We start from the raw sequence: 15,844 nt of genomic DNA, 5'->3' as shown, positions 1-15,844 counted from the left end.
TAAGTTGTTTTACGTCCCCTCACTTTAAATCTGGAGGTGTCTTTGGGTCTAAAATGAGTTTCTTGTAGATAGCATATTAATGGGTTTGGGTTTTTATCCATTCTAATACACTGTGTCTTTTTGACTGGGGCATTTAGCCCATTTACATTCAGTGTAACAACTGAAAGATATGAATTTAGTGCCATTCTGTTTTCTGTAAGGTAAGTGTTTATATTTTCTCTGTTCCTTTCTGGTCTGTTACTTTTTGTCTCTCTCTTTGCTTAGAGGACCTCTTTCAATATTTCCTGTAGGGCTGATTTGGTGTTTGCAAGTTTTTTCAGTCTTTGTTTGTCCTGGAAGCTTTTTATCTCTCCTTCTATTTTCAGTGATAGCCCAGGTGGATGTAGTATTCTTGGCTGCATATTTTTCTCATTTAGTACTCTGAATATTTCATGCCAGTCCTTTCTAGTCTGCCAGGTCTCTGTAGATAGGTCTGCTGCCAATCTAATATTTCTACCATTGTATGTTACAGACCTCTTATCCCAAGCTGCTTTCAGAATCTTCTCTTTGTCACTGTGACTTGTAAGTTTTACTATTAGATGAAAGGGTGTGGACTTATTTTTATTGATTTTGAGGGGCATTCTCTGTGCCTCCTGGATTTTGATGCTTGCTCTCTTCACCATATTAGGGAAATTCTCTGCTATAATTTGCTCCAATATACCTTCTGCCCCTCTCTCCCTTCTTCTTCTGGGATCCCAATTATTCTAATAGTGTTTCGTCTCATGGTATCACTTATCTCTCAAATTCTCCCCTCATGGTTCAGTAGTTGTTTCTCTTTTTCTTAGTTTCTTTATTCTCCATCATTTGGTCTTCTGTATCACTAATTCTCTCTTCTGCCTCATTTATCCTAGCAGTAGCATTTATCCATTTGTTATTGCACCTCATTAATAGCTTTTTAATTGACACTTGGTTAGATTTTAGTTAATTTCTCCAGAAAGGGATGTTATTTCTCCAGAAAGGGATTATCTAATATCTGTCATGCATTTTTCAAGCCCAGCTAGCACCTTGATAATCATCACATGGAACTCTAGATCTGACATCTTACTAATGTCCATATTGATGGGGTCCCAAGCTGTTGGTACTGCCTCTTGTTCTTTTTTTTTTTTTTTTGAGGTGAATTTTTCTGCCTCGTCATTTTATCCAGATAAGAATAGATGAATTAAAGAACAGAATACTAAAAGGGTAGCAATGACCCCAGAAAAATATACACTAACCAAATCGGAAGAGACCTGAAACCTTTGGTTGGGGGGGCGGAGAAGAAAGGTGAAAAAATATATATGTATATGTCAGTTATGTATATACATACATACATACACACACACACACACACGCATGCGCGCATATATATATTAGATTGGTGAATAAAACAGAGCCACACACGTGATTTTGGGTGTACTTTGGTCTATTAGAAGAAACTGCCTCCCAAAATTTTAAAGAAAGAAAAACTTACATATATACAAAAATAAGGGTAAGCACGATGAAGGGATGGAATATGACTGTAAAGATGAAACTTTAAAAAGATTCTCAAAAAGGAATTGAAAAGAAGTGGGTTGAAAAAAGAAAAAAAAAAAAGAGGAAAGAATGTGATCAGGCCGGAGACTAGAACAAAGCCATACATTAGATTTAGCGTATATTTTGAGCTGTTAGAAGAAACTATCTCCCAAAATTTTAAAGAAAGAAAAACCTATATGTATTCAAAAAACAAGGCTAAATACAATAAAGGGATTGAATATGACTGTAACAATGAAAATTTTAAAAGATTTTTTAAAAGGTATTGATAAAATAAAGTAGTTAAAAATAGGAAAGAAGAATAATTTTAAAAAATAGAATTAAAAAATTTTTAAAAATTTAGCTTTGAAAAACTAAAGAATCATGGGGAAAATATTCCAAGTGAATTTTAAGATGAATTCTATGTGTTGCATTCCCCTAACTCTGGAGTTCCACAGTTCTCATTGATTCGTGAACTTGGTCTTTGCTGGATGTTCTTGCTGATCTTCTGGGGGAGGGGCCTGTTGCAGTGATTCTCAAATGTCTTTGCCTGTGGCAGAATTGCACCACCCTTGCCAGGAGCCAGGCTAAGTACTCTGCTTGGGTTCACTCTTGGGAGCTTTTATTCCCTGAACAATTTCAGAATAGCTTTAGAGGACAGGAATGAAAATGGCCTCCCATCTCCAGCCCCAGAGCAGCCAAGAGCTCAGGGCCTCACAGTTCAGTGTCCCCTCAGAGAAAATCAGTCAGTTAGTCCTGTCCCCGGTCTCTGACTGCACTCCATGCTCACCTGGCCTGTGACTGAGGCCTTTGACTGAGCGTTTTGTATCTCTGGTGCATGGCCCACTTTGGAGTCTCCAAACCCAGCAGATTCCTGCAGCATGCTCCTGCACTGCTCTCCCGGAGGAAGGAGGGTGGCTCCCCGGATCTGCCACTTGTGGGGTCGCTGCTTGAAGAGCAGTGGTCCTACTATGCCTCGGATCACAGTTTAAGGTAACTTCAAGCCGAGAGCATACTTCTTGGCTCTGTCTGCAGCCGGCTTCCCTGCTCTGATACCTGGGACTCTCAGACACCCCTGGTCTTTTTGTGACCCCCAAAGGCCCTGGGCGCACACTGCTTAGCCTCTGAAACAACGTCCTTCAGTGTAGCAGACTTCTAAAAGTTCTGATTTTGTGCTCTGCTGCTCTACCACTTGCCAGGAGCTGGCCCCTCCCCCTTTGGTCTATCGTCTTATATGTCACCTCGGATTCACTTCTCTGCACAGCCTACCTTCCAGAATGTGGTCGCTTTTCTGTTCCTATAATTGCTGCTCTTCTTCTCTTCAATCCCCTGTTGAGTTTGTAGGTGTTCAGAATGGTTTGGTAACTATCCAGCTGAACCCCTGGGATCTGATATTAGGTCTCCTAATCCTTTGCCATCTTGCTCCTCCCTCCAAAAATATTTTTTTGAACTCTAAAGTATTTTTTCAACTTAATGATTTTTACAAATTTGCTTCTTAAATTGATTGTATATCTATGTGCTTCAAATTTCAAAAGGTATAAATTCTATACAGTGAAATATCCTTCTTGTTCTATTCCTTGGTTGGTAAGTTTCCTTCCCTGGAGGTAAAAAAATACACTGCTGTGTATCCTTCCAGAGATACTGTATGTGTATATAAGAAAATATATGTAAAGATTATTCTTATTATGTGAATTATAGCATACTTTTATGCCATTTTGTACCTCGCTTTTTTCACTTATCAAAATAACTTAGTGATCATTGAATATCAGTGTACTTTCTCTTATTTATATGAAAAGCTAGTATTCTACGGTACACACATACCATAATTTATTTAGCCAGTCCCTCTTGATGGACATTGAGGTTGTTTCTAGTCAAAAGGACATTTAAAGCCAGAAGTCACTGTAATCAGCCAGGTAAATACTGATAACATTTATTTTGAATATAGAATATACAGTTAGAATATTAGAGCCATATAAAATGTTTACTTTGTAAATATGAATCTTGCCTTTGTAGAAATGACCAGCTATTCGATTTCATATAGATATGTATAAGTGTGTAGCTTACATTTCAGGAAATGGAATTTTATATTAGTCTGTTTTTCTTTTCTTTTCAAGGAATATGGTACTGTTACCAGGAATATAGCAATCTTCAGGGACGGCCAAATTCTCACTTAAGTATATATGACATCGGAATTCAGACTGATATAAGCATGTACTTCCAACTGAAACAAACGTGGTTCGCATTTAGTGAGTGGATTTTAAAAAACTAATTTTGTTAAAGTAATAATAATGAAAGAGAATCTTTGTCCAAAGGAAATCTTGGGTTGGTGTAACCTGTTAGATACACTTATCACAATGTCATTAAAGTAAATGTGTCTGTAATCTTTATAGCTAGAGTAAATGGCAAAGTCAATTAGGGGAATTTATTATATCGTCTAAGAAAATAGTACTTTACAATGTCATGCTGTTTGCTTTCACCTTAGAATGGTTTGGATGTGGATATTTATAGCCTTTAACTTGATACCCAAGAAAGGTGTTTTAAAAGGAAAAAAAATGTTTGATTTTTTAAACTTGTTTTAAAAACAGAAAAAGACCAATTTTTTTCACAAGACTTTTAAACTATTATAGAAATTGAAATAATGAGTAATTTATATTTTTGAAGTGTTTATTCAAACTATTGAATTAGTTAAGGGTAATATTAACAAAAATTTTAAAGCAAGATAATTTCAGAGATAGCTTTAATTTATTTATATTTATATTTACATTTATTTATATAGCTTTAATTTGTTCCTAAAATGGCTCTAGTATAATATTCCTCCAATTTCATGTTCTTTAATCAAGATTTAAAATAATCTCTAATTACATGTTGCTTTAAAAAAAGAATTCTTTATATTGTTTAAATTAGAGAGCCAAACAAAGCACTTCAAGGAGGCCTGGTAAGAAGCCCAGAGATTGCCTCAGAGTTGACCAGTATTTTGATGGGAGGCATCACGGGTCCACGTATGGGTCTCATCTCCATAAATGTGAAAACTTGGTTTTGCCACTTCCCCTAGAAGTCTTCAGGCTTTCAAGGACAGGCTCATGTTATGTAACTAGTGTGCCATTTTAGTTGTTTCTATACTAGGATACCCATCCTGACCAGAATGCAGATCTAGTCCATCTAGGACACTGCTTTCCTGGAATCAAGGCATGTGAGGAACAAAATTAATAATGAGTAGCCTTTTTAGCAAAGGTTTTTGCTTCGAGAGATTTTATTCTATAGGTTCCTGGCAAGCTTGATGACCTAGCCTTGCACAGAAGCCCCCCACCGGATTCCTTTTGTCTGCCACATTGAGTTTTTCCTCTTTCCCTTGGGCAGTGTTGGATCAAAATGCCACATCCTTGTTCCTTGGCTTCCCACTTCAGTTCACGTGCAGATTAGTTCCTTTATTTAACAATTTTTTTTCAAATATGTTGCAGAAAGATTATTTCATTTATAGCCATTTCTTTTTAATTATAAAGAGCAGGCATCTTAGGACTCATATCCTCACCATTTTCCCTGAATTTGAGTGATTTCGTATGTTCTCAGCAATTCACTTGCAATTATCTGTCATGTCAAGAGATGATGAATCTCATTCATTATGTATTGAAACCTCTAGTTTTATTCTCAGGTGGCTCTTAATTACAGGTTCTGTGGTCATTCCACTGTTGTTTCTTAAGGGCTTTCAACACAAAAATTATTGGCATGATGAGAATCTGCCATTGGAGGAGTTAAGAGATGTCCTTTGAGGAAAATATAGAGTTTGCTTTTATTTTTAAGTCTGGCAATACCAGTCTTTCCTCAAATTAGTCGCCACTTTCACAGCCCATTTATTGGACATTAATTGATGACTTACTCTGGGACTGGACAAAATTCTAGGTATCAGAGAGAAGGGCATAATGTAAAATTATACTCTTTGATGGAAACGCTGAAAATAAGCAGAATTACACATATAAAAACTATCATTTTTATGAGTCTCAGATGTGTTGGGAGATGGTTCTATTCACATTTCTGCTATGAGTTTTCCCAGTCTCCTCTTCAGAAGAGTTAGAGTTATACCAGCTTTTCAACAGGGTCTCAAAAAATAGATTTCAAACACAAGAAAGGGATATAATACATAAATTCAAAAGACAATAAAATTTCTCTAAATGTTTTGGATATGCGATTTTGTATAAGCTTCATATGCAATGTTGTTCATCAATGCAATTTCAAAATATAAAATGATTCTGGGTATATCTCATCTTCTCAGGTTTGTCTGAAGATAACGATTTTAGCTTAATATGGCCATACCCCATAATTTTGGACTCAGTTTATTTTTTTAAGAGAATCAAATATGCATGACAACATACATAATTTAACTAAAAGAAGACATGTGTTTGGTGACATCAGAATCTTAGTGGTGTAACAATTGAATGAAATAATGAGTGCCTATCACTCAAAGTGCTCAGACATGAGCAGAATAACTGTCTACCAAAGGATGTAATAGAGCAGATTCTTTTGCAGGTGGGGCTTTAAATTTCCATTAAGTTTCTTCTATAATTTCAGACTCTATGATTAGCAGTGCTATATTTCCTTAATTTTAAGATCCAGACTTTTCACTTTTCAACATCTCTGAAGTCAGGATGCATCTTATAATCGGTGAAAAGATAAAAAATGAAAAATAAAATCCTTTCCTGAAAAGTTATTACTTAATTAAAGATGTGTCTTAAAATTGAGAAAATATAGTGATTATGACCATTTGGCTTAAAGTAAAAAGGAACTAATTGAGCGTAGCCAAAAAGAAAAGAAAATTGGAACAAGCTGGGGGCAAGGGATTGGTACTTATTATAAGAATATGGAAGTAGCTCATCGAAGTAAAAAAAAAAAAAAAGGCAGAAAAACAGTTGGACTTTCAAGGGTACTTGGATCCAGCAAACAGAAAGCCAAAAGAACTCAAGATTGCCTCTCTGTTGTGTTTCTTTAACACACATACACTTTATTCTTTCTTTGCAAATTCACTTATTTCACATAAAGGTGACACCGTTCATTGAGTTTGTATAACTCGAAGTTCAAGAGGTCCATAACCTTCAATTCAAAACTGAAGTAGAGTCCCTTAGTTCTAATCCCGAGACTTTTATTAGAGACTTTTATTGAGTTTACATCCTGATTCCATCAATGGTAACCATGATGGGTAGAGTCACAAAATAAAAATGTGGCAGCCAAGAGCCTGCCCTGTCAGTCAGCAAGGTCAGTTAATGAAGAGGCATTGTGAACGGGGTGAGCAATTCAAAGAGTTTCTCCTGTAATGACTCTCTTACTCAACAAAATGAAAGTGAAAACATCTGAAATCGAGCTGCCTGTCGCAGTCCTTCCTTCTCTCATTTCTACAAATGGTGTGAAATATTTCTAGAGATAAAATGGAGCCTGACCAGTTGAGTTGCTCAGACTCTAGCTAGATGTTTTAATCTAGATTTCTTGGAGGTTTTGAAAGTGAATTTCTAAGATTAGCATTTTGGGAGACATAGCACTGCTTAAATTAGAGTGTCAGAATTGGGAGAAAAAGTCATGAAACTCAGTCCTGACTTTTGCAGAGAAGTTTTTTTTGGGGGTTGATTTGAATCACACTGATTTTTTTTTTTTTTTCCCTGTTTAAAGTGATAATACTCTGCCTTCTTGAAGTGCTTATCATCCTCATGCTGATCTTCCTCAGGGGACGAATCTGCATCTCCATTGCCCTGCTGAAGGAAGGGAGCAAGTAAGGCCCTGATGGAGAAACTCACATAACTTTTATCTGTCATTCAAATCAGTCACTGCCTATTGTGTAGATGCCCCCAGATGACTTCCCCTTTAAGACTTGTTGAAGAGGGACGCCTGGGTGGGTCAGTTGGTTAAGCAGCTGCCTTCGGCTCCAGCGTCCTGGGATCCTGGGATCCAGTCCCACATGGGGCTCCTTACTCCGCAGGGAGCCTGCTTCTCCCTCTGACTCTGCCTTCCACTCTGTCTGCCTGTGCTCGTTCTCTCTCCCTCTCTCTCTGACAAATAAATAAATAAAATCTTTAAAAAAAAAAAAAAAGACTTGTTGAAGAAATCTGCTTGCCATTCAAGAAGACTGAAGTTCAGACTTTGCCACTTATTAGAAAGGTCATTCTAACAAATCCTTCAGTATCTCCACACCTCAATTATCATAGGATGAACTAAGGCTCAAACCTGTGTAGTATAGGTATTAGCACTTTTTGAACACATTAGAATAACGTGTGAAAGTATGATAAAGTACTGTATAAAGGTAACTTGTATTATATATTGTATTATTCCCCTGCTGAATCATATGTTAATATTGATGATTGAGATCACTTGCCATAAATCACCATAATTCTATGAAGTTAATTATGTGTTATTACTATTTCTATGTGAATGACAAAATTTGCTTATAGAGGGAATTGATCCTAGGAGCACCAGACTATACATTTTGTATCTATAGCTCTTAATTCAGAACACTTTATACCTGGGGCCTTTTTTGTTAAAAAATGCTGTAAAATAAACACCAAAATTCATGCTGGAAGATAATGATCCCTACAGGTTATAAACTATTCCAAAGGTCACTTGACGGTAATACTTTAAACCTTTGAATAATGCATGGAAGAAACAAAAAGCATTACTATCAAGCCAACAGACCATGCATTCTATTTAGAATGATGAAAATCTAAATTATTAGTGACCAAAGCCAAAATTATTTTAAATAGTCTGTAAGGATTATTTTAACAAAATAATCATCCATAATTGTAATAATCATCTATATATTATATAGATGACTAAAATAGTCATCTATAATTGTAATAGTGCCACTGGAATCTAATGGTTTAAATAGTTAATAAGCAGTTTAAATTCTCTCTCCTTTTCATAACTGAAACCCTATCATTAGCCCCTGAAAACTCTGATTTGCTGAGTTTATTTTTTAAATAAAATGATACTGTACAATTTACTGTAACTTGCCCCATTGTTATGTGTGTGTATGTGTGTGTGTGTGTGAAAGGACCAATACAACTGTGACAAGTTAATAATTTTTTTCAAGGGAAAGTAAGAGCTGGAATAAATTGGTGTGAGAATACAGGGTGAACACAGAGATGCTCAGTTTCACTTAATTAGCAAAATCTGGAGAAAGGAGGGAATTTAGCTCAAATAGTGAGGTGAACGAGGTAACGGATGCAAAAGGCATCTAAACTATGGCAGTGCATTACATTAGAACTGGAAATAGTTCCATCATCGTTCTTGGTGGTTATATCAAACAGTATTGGGCTTCCAGTGTCATATGCTGAAAAGACCATTCAAAAGTAGGAACAGGGGAACTAGGATGGCGAACACTTCAGACACCACAACTTATGAGGAAATATTAAAGGAATGATTATATTGAAGTATAAAAGAATAAGGAGTTCCTTGAAAGGGAGCTATATGGAAAAGTGATAATTTCTTCTCTTAAAGGTAGTGGATATGAGTAGCAGGCTAGCAGATAAGGAAGAACTTTCTAATATTTTGGTTGTTGTTAAGCGCTGTCATACAAAAGTAAGTTTTTATCACTCCATATGGTCATCAAAAACTAATAAACATTTAAAAGATAGTACAGTCCCTTCTATTCTTCCTGAATTAGAAAGGGATTCTCACATTTGATCAGATGATCTCAAGGTCTTCTCCAATTTTGAGAGTCTAAGAATCTTAACAAAAGGAAGAACTATGATTATAATATATCAAATCTTTATGAGTCATACAGAAATAACCAAAGAAGAGAAGATTTAGGGTATCAGATCTTTGAGTCATACAGAAACCTGGGGGAAGTTTGGGGAACTTTTGACAAGAATCAAATATGAACAATAAAAAAGGCTTCTAATTACTAAAAACAAATAAATAATATTTAAGTAAAATTTAAAAGCCAATCAAAAAATTTAAAAATGTTTAAGAAAATGCCAGAATGATCAGCAAAAAAGAGTCAATGGTTATTACCATCATTCTTAAATGGATTCAGTTTAAAGCTTATTTCTAATTTTAACAGGTAAAGATTTAATTGAGAAATTACATCTCTGAATTATTTTTAATTTCAACTATTTTGCTTTATTTCAGAGCCATTGGATACCTCCCTACTACGTTAATTTATCCAGTTTTAACTTTCATTTTCCTCTCTATCTGTATTGCCTACTGGGCAGTGACAGCAATGTATCCTTTGGTAACTGACATTTTTAAACCTCACATCCACACTACTATTCACACTACTACTATTGTTTCTGGTGCTTTCCATCCTAGGAAGACTAGGAACATCATAAACGTTTTTCATTTGTCTGTTTTTTACTAAGCTCTAAAAAATCTTTGTCTACTTATTGAATTTCCCTCCCCCCACAGATAGGTCATGCAGTAGATTTTGTTTTGGCTTCACATATGGTGCTTCTTCTTGGCGGTAACCTAAGGAAATTCCTTTGTATTTGACTATGAGGGGGCCACTCAGTGTAGCTGACCCATGTTATATTATTCCAGATCTGAAAAAAATGTATGAATTATTAAAAGATTAGAAGTTTTTTTAAGTTAATCTCTCTGTAGACTTTTGAGGTTTTTGCATTATTTTCTTGTCCATCTACTTTCCTTCTACCAGCCAGTAGTTTTTTCTTAATAGGTTAACCCAGTTACTTGGCTACATCAGGGGTACCTATATACAAAGTCATATCCCCAGAAAGGACATGTGAACATGAAAATACAACCTGTAACCCAGAGGTAAGTCAAAGAAACTCTCTCTCTTTTACTTACTTCAGTATAGTGCTCTACTACATTTCACCTAGCGTTGCAAAAACAATGCAGAAATAGAGAACTTAATGGGAATCACTGTTAAGGGTAGGTGGATCAGGTGTTAGCAGGAGAGCACTGAAATGATAGGCAGAATAGAGGAAAAGCACTATTATTTCCTGAGCCTCTGGAAGAGGCAGGAATGGTTAACAACAACATTAATAAATGTGAAATTTTAGTGGGTGCAGAGTGGTAAACATATGACAGAAAATGAAATACCTTACAGTGCTCATTAAGGAATAATATAGAATGATGGGATAGAAAATAGGAGTAACAGAGGTGTCTGGGTGGCTCTGTCATTAAACATCTGCCTTTGGCTCAGGTCATGATTTCAGGGTCCTGGGACTGAGTCTCTTGTTGGGCTCCCTGCCCAGCGGGGAGCCTGCTTCTCCCTTTCCCTCTGCCCATCCCCCCACTTGTGCTCCTGCTGTTTCTCGTGCTCACTCAGTCTCACATCTTAAAAAAAAACTATATATTCAAAAAAAGAAAATAGGACTAACAGTGGGAGTTAATGGGAAAAGAGTAGGACAGGCAATTGAGGGTTACGAAAGAAGAGAAGGCAGGGAAGGTGTTATTTTGGAATGGCGTTTCATACTATCTTATCTGTATATTTTTTTTTTCTGAATACAGATCTTTAATACAACTGAAATTGCCAAAGCTTGCCCTGGGGCTCAGTGTAACTTTGCTTTCTATGGTGGAAAGAGCCTGTACCATCAGTATGTCCCTACCTTCCAGATTTTCAATCTATTTGTCTTTCTCTGGCTTATAAACTTTGTCATTGCACTGGGTCAGTGTGCCCTTGCTGGTGCCTTTGCTTCTTATTACTGGGCCTTGAAAAAACCTGATGACATCCCACCATATCCACTTTTTACTGCATTTGGGCGAGCCATACGGTAAGTTCCATATTCAATCCTACATCTATCATCCCAGTTATGTTTAGTGTGCGTAAAATTCAGTCTTATGCTTATATAATTCAAGTGGCAAAATACAAATGAGGTCAAAGTTATGATTTAAGATTCATGGATGTCCATTGCTTATGTCTGATTTTATAGCCATAGTTTTACAATCCCTACCCAGGCCAACTTCCTTCTAAAAGCCGTAAATTGCTGAAGACAAATAGTAGGGGAGGGCACCAAAATAAAAATTAAGAATTAACTGGGCTCTATCTTTCCATTGCTTAGCCCAAACATAGTATTTTATGATGACAAGCTATTGGTATTTTTATAGACATGTATCATCATAGACGTGTATCATTTAAAATCCTCTAAGGAGACCTTTATCAACCTGAATAAGAAAGTGTGATAAACCCTTCCTTATCCTTCTGCAGATCCTTTTTACCTATTAAAATTATTTAGCATCCTATTAGTTAGTAATGAAGATGCTTTAACTTTGATTCTCATTTTATCTTTGCTCAGTTATCACACAGGATCCCTAGCATTTGGATCTTTAATTCTTGCATTAGTTCAAATGTTTAAATTCATCCTAGAATACTTGGACCGCCGTCTGAAAGGTAAGACTCTAGAATTCATCTTTTCTCAGACTTCCTGACTTTTGTAAAAATAATGGTTTGGGGCAAGGAGTTAGGGGAAATATTATGACTACAAGTTGGACTAGGGAATAAGGATGGAAGTGGTCAGATTGGGGATATGTTTGGAAGGAAAAGCCTTGGTGAGAGGACTTGGTGAGAGATAAGATATGGGACAGGAGAGGATGTGAAGAGAAGCAGGGTAAAGAAAAAAGACAAAAAGTGTGTGATGCCATTTATGAAGATGTAGAAACCAGGAGAAGCAAATTTCAAAGAAGAGATGAAAAACAGTGTTTGGGGCATGTTGATATTGAGAAGCTTGGTGGAGATAGTCAGGTAGTTTTAAGCCTGAAGCTCAGGATGAGTCAGGCTTAAAATATAAACATGGGTGTCATCAGCATAAATCTTTACACATAACACATATAGTTTACAAACTCTACCTTGAATATACTTTGTTTTTTTTTTAATTTATTTTTTATTTTCAGCATAACAGTATTCATTATTTTTGCACCACACCCAGTGCTCCATGCAATCCGTGCCCTCTATAATACCCACCACCTGGCTTATTATTAATTGCCAAAACAGTCTTCAAACATAGCTAAGTTGGACATTCCCTGTTACATGATTTTAAAAATTAGTATCAAACTACAGTAATCAGTGTGGTGCTACCATAAGGACAGACACATAAAACTGGAATAGAATAGAAACCCCAAAATTAACCCTCATACATATGGCCAATCAATGGGGAAAGGACAGTTTTCTCAACTAACATTTCTAGAAAAATGGATATCTACCTGCAAAAGAATAAAGTTGGACCATTACACAATATACAAAAGTTAATTCAAAAAATGGATCAAAGACTTAAAAGTTAAAATAGAAGTAAAACTCTGAGAAGAAAGCATAGGAGGAAATCTTTAGGATGTTGGATTTGATGAAGATCTCTTAGCACAGGTAATAAAAGAAAAAAAACCAGACTTTATATACATGCGCAAAGTCTGTGTATCAAAGGACACTATTAAGAGAATGAAAAGACAACCCACAAAATAGGAAAAAAACATTTGCAAGTCATTTGCCAGATAAACAACTGTTATTCAGAATATATAAAGAGCTTCCATGGTGGAAGATGATGGAAGATGATGGAAGAACAGGGGACCTTATATCATCTGGTCCCTTGACATTAGCTGGATATCTGTAGAACCATTCTGAACACCCATGAATTCATCCTGAGATGTAAGAAAAATAAATCTGGAACTCTACGAGTAGAAAAGCAACTGTATTTTGCAAGGTAGGAGATATGGAGAACTCAATATGCAGAGAGATATTGCAACATAAATGGAGGGAGAGGGAGCCTCCATAAGCCAGCTACTGGAAAACGATACAGCTCCAGAGGACAAAATTGGAAACCTTAGAAATCTGCTCACTGGAGCAGATTTCCTGTCTGAAAGAGGCTCAGGGGATGAAAAGAGCAGAATTCTAGGTGGGTCATTGTGGTCTCAGGATCCCAGGAGTCACAGAATGAATGGGGTATCTGAACTGGTAGAGTGCCCAAGCAGTAGAGTGGGGAAACTGGTTATAGTCAGTGAGCCCAGGAGGGGACTTTTAGCCCAGGTCACCATAAACTGTAAGCCAGGCTGGTTGGGTGACCACTCTGCCTGAGCACCCTGAAAAGAACTGGAACATGTGGCCATTTGCCTTACCCCAGAAGGGGCCAAAAGGCTGCACACATGACTGAACAATAGCTCTCAAGGTGGCAGCCCTGGAAAGGACAGTACGGTGACACCCAGCAGTCCCCTGGGAGCAGTGGAGCAGGTTATGCACATGAGCCTGCAACTACTCTCAGTCCCTGGGCCCACAAAAGGCAGTGACACAGGCCCCTTGGGTGCCTGCCAGGAGGATTACAGTGGGCATGCACTGCAAGAGACTGTGAGATGGGCACACACAAAACTGAAGTCTATTTGCCCTAGAGGTTTTATTGAAGGGGGGGACTACAGTCTTTCAGCTCTGGGGCTGGGGATCTGGGCACATCTAAAGAGGTGCAGAAAGCCTATAAGGAACAAAAGCCACACAGAGGACCAGCTTACACTGAGCCCAGCGCCCTGGCAAAGGGCCATGCAAATCCAACCAGGCAAAGACCTGAGAAGCTGCACAGCAGGCCCTGCCCTAGGAGGTAATCTGGAAGAACAGGTACAAACTAGGTTACCAATCCCACAAGACTGTAAAATTCCAGAGCCAGGGGAAAATAGTATATTGAGCTCAAGGTTCATTCTCATGATTTGGTTATCATTCAGTCTTAAAATTTTCCATTTCTTTTTTTTTCTTTTTTAACTTTTTCCCATTTCAACTAGTTTCTTATTTTACCAACCTATTTATTTATTTATTTATTTTTAAGATTTTATTTATTTATCAGAGAGAGACACAGTTTCTATTTCAATGAAATAGAAACCAGAGAGTGGGAGAGGGAGAAGCAGGTTTCCCGTCAAGCAGGGAGCCCAAAGTGGGGCTCGATCCCTGGGATCATGACCCGAGCCAAAGGCAGATGCTTAACGACTGAGCCACCAAGGCACCCTCCCAACTTATGTTTTCAAGTCACTTTTTAACTTTTTCTTTTACATATATGTTTAATAGATATATGCTTCATTTAATCCTTATCTTCACTCTATTCAGTTTTATTTTTGTGTATAGGTAAGAACTTATCTATATAAACCAATTAATAAGCAAAATAAATAAACACATTGATAATAATTTATTAATAATAGGGAACTTGTACACCCCACTCACAGCAATGGTCAGATCATCTAAGGAGAAGATCAACAAAGAAACAAGAGCTTTGAATGACACACTAGGCCAGATGGACTTCACAGATATGTAGGGAACATTCCATCCTAAAACAACAAAATACTCATTCTCAATAGAACTTTCTCGTAGAACTTTCTCTAGAACAGACCACATACTGGGTCATAAAATAAATCTCAACTGATACCAAAAGACTGAGATTATCCCTTGCATATTTTTTGACCATAGTGCTTTGAAACTTGAACTCAATCACAAGAGGAAATTTGGAAGGAGCTCAACACTTGGAGGTTAAGGAAAATCCTGCTAAAGCATGAAAGGTCAACCAGGAAATTAAAGAAGAACTTAAATGATTCCATGAATCATTTCAAACCAGTGAAATTAAATGAAAACGCATTGGATCAAAACCTATGGGATACTGCAAAGGCAGTCCTAGGAGGAGAATACATAACCATCCAAGCCTCTCTCAAAAAATTAGAAAAATCAAAAAATTAGAAAGATACAAGCTAACCTTACACTCAAAAGACCTAGAGAAAGAACAGCAAATAAATCCTAAACCAACAGAAGAGAAATAATAAAGATTAGAGCAGAAAACAATGAAATAGAAACCAGAAAATCAGTAGAACTGATTAACAAAACTAGAAGCTGGCTCTTTGAAAGAATTAAAAGATCGATAAGCTTCTGGCCAGATTTATCCAAAAGAAAAGAGAAAGAACCCAAATTAATACAATCATGAATGAAAGGGGAGAGGAACAACACAAGGGAATAGAAAATTGTAAGAACATATTATGAGCAACTATATGCCAACAAATTAGGCAATCTGGAAGGAAGAAATGGATGTATTCCTGGAAACTTTTGAACTACCAAAACTGAAAAAGGAAGAAACAGAAAATCTGGAAAGACCAATATCCAGCAAGGAAAATGAAGCAGTAATCAAAAATCTCCCAACACATGAGTCCAGGGCCAATGGCTTCCCAGGGGGAATTCTACCTAACATTTAAAGAAGAAATAATACCTATTCTTCTGAAGCTGTTTCAAAAAATTGAAATAGAAGGAAAACTTCCAAACTCATTCTATGAGGCCAACATTACCTTGATCCCTAAACCAGAAAAACACCCCATCAAAAAGAGAATTACAGACCAATATCCCCTCATCCCTAATGAACATGGATGCCAAAATACTTAC

The 15,844-nt window shown here is 36.8% G+C and overlaps 1 protein-coding gene across 1 annotated transcript in view; it reads left to right on the top strand.

Moving 5' to 3' along the window:
* The window catches only part of SLC44A5 (solute carrier family 44 member 5), a 72,434-nt gene that overhangs the window by 32,468 nt on the left and 24,122 nt on the right, over window positions 1-15,844 (top strand). Inside the window, exons 7-12 of the mRNA XM_044238482.1 lie at window positions 3,642-3,773; window positions 7,180-7,279; window positions 9,634-9,726; window positions 10,188-10,275; window positions 10,975-11,237; window positions 11,760-11,854. Of these exons, the coding sequence (XP_044094417.1) occupies window positions 3,642-3,773; window positions 7,180-7,279; window positions 9,634-9,726; window positions 10,188-10,275; window positions 10,975-11,237; window positions 11,760-11,854 (771 nt within the window). The remainder of the gene's footprint in view (window positions 1-3,641; window positions 3,774-7,179; window positions 7,280-9,633; window positions 9,727-10,187; window positions 10,276-10,974; window positions 11,238-11,759; window positions 11,855-15,844) is intronic.

Source organism: Neovison vison, chromosome 2 (assembly GCF_020171115.1).
Source record: "Neovison vison isolate M4711 chromosome 2, ASM_NN_V1, whole genome shotgun sequence".
Classification (NCBI taxonomy): domain Eukaryota; kingdom Metazoa; phylum Chordata; class Mammalia; order Carnivora; family Mustelidae; genus Neogale; species Neogale vison.
Note: the sequence above shows the minus strand (reverse complement) of the source record. Positions and strands in the feature narration are given on the sequence as shown.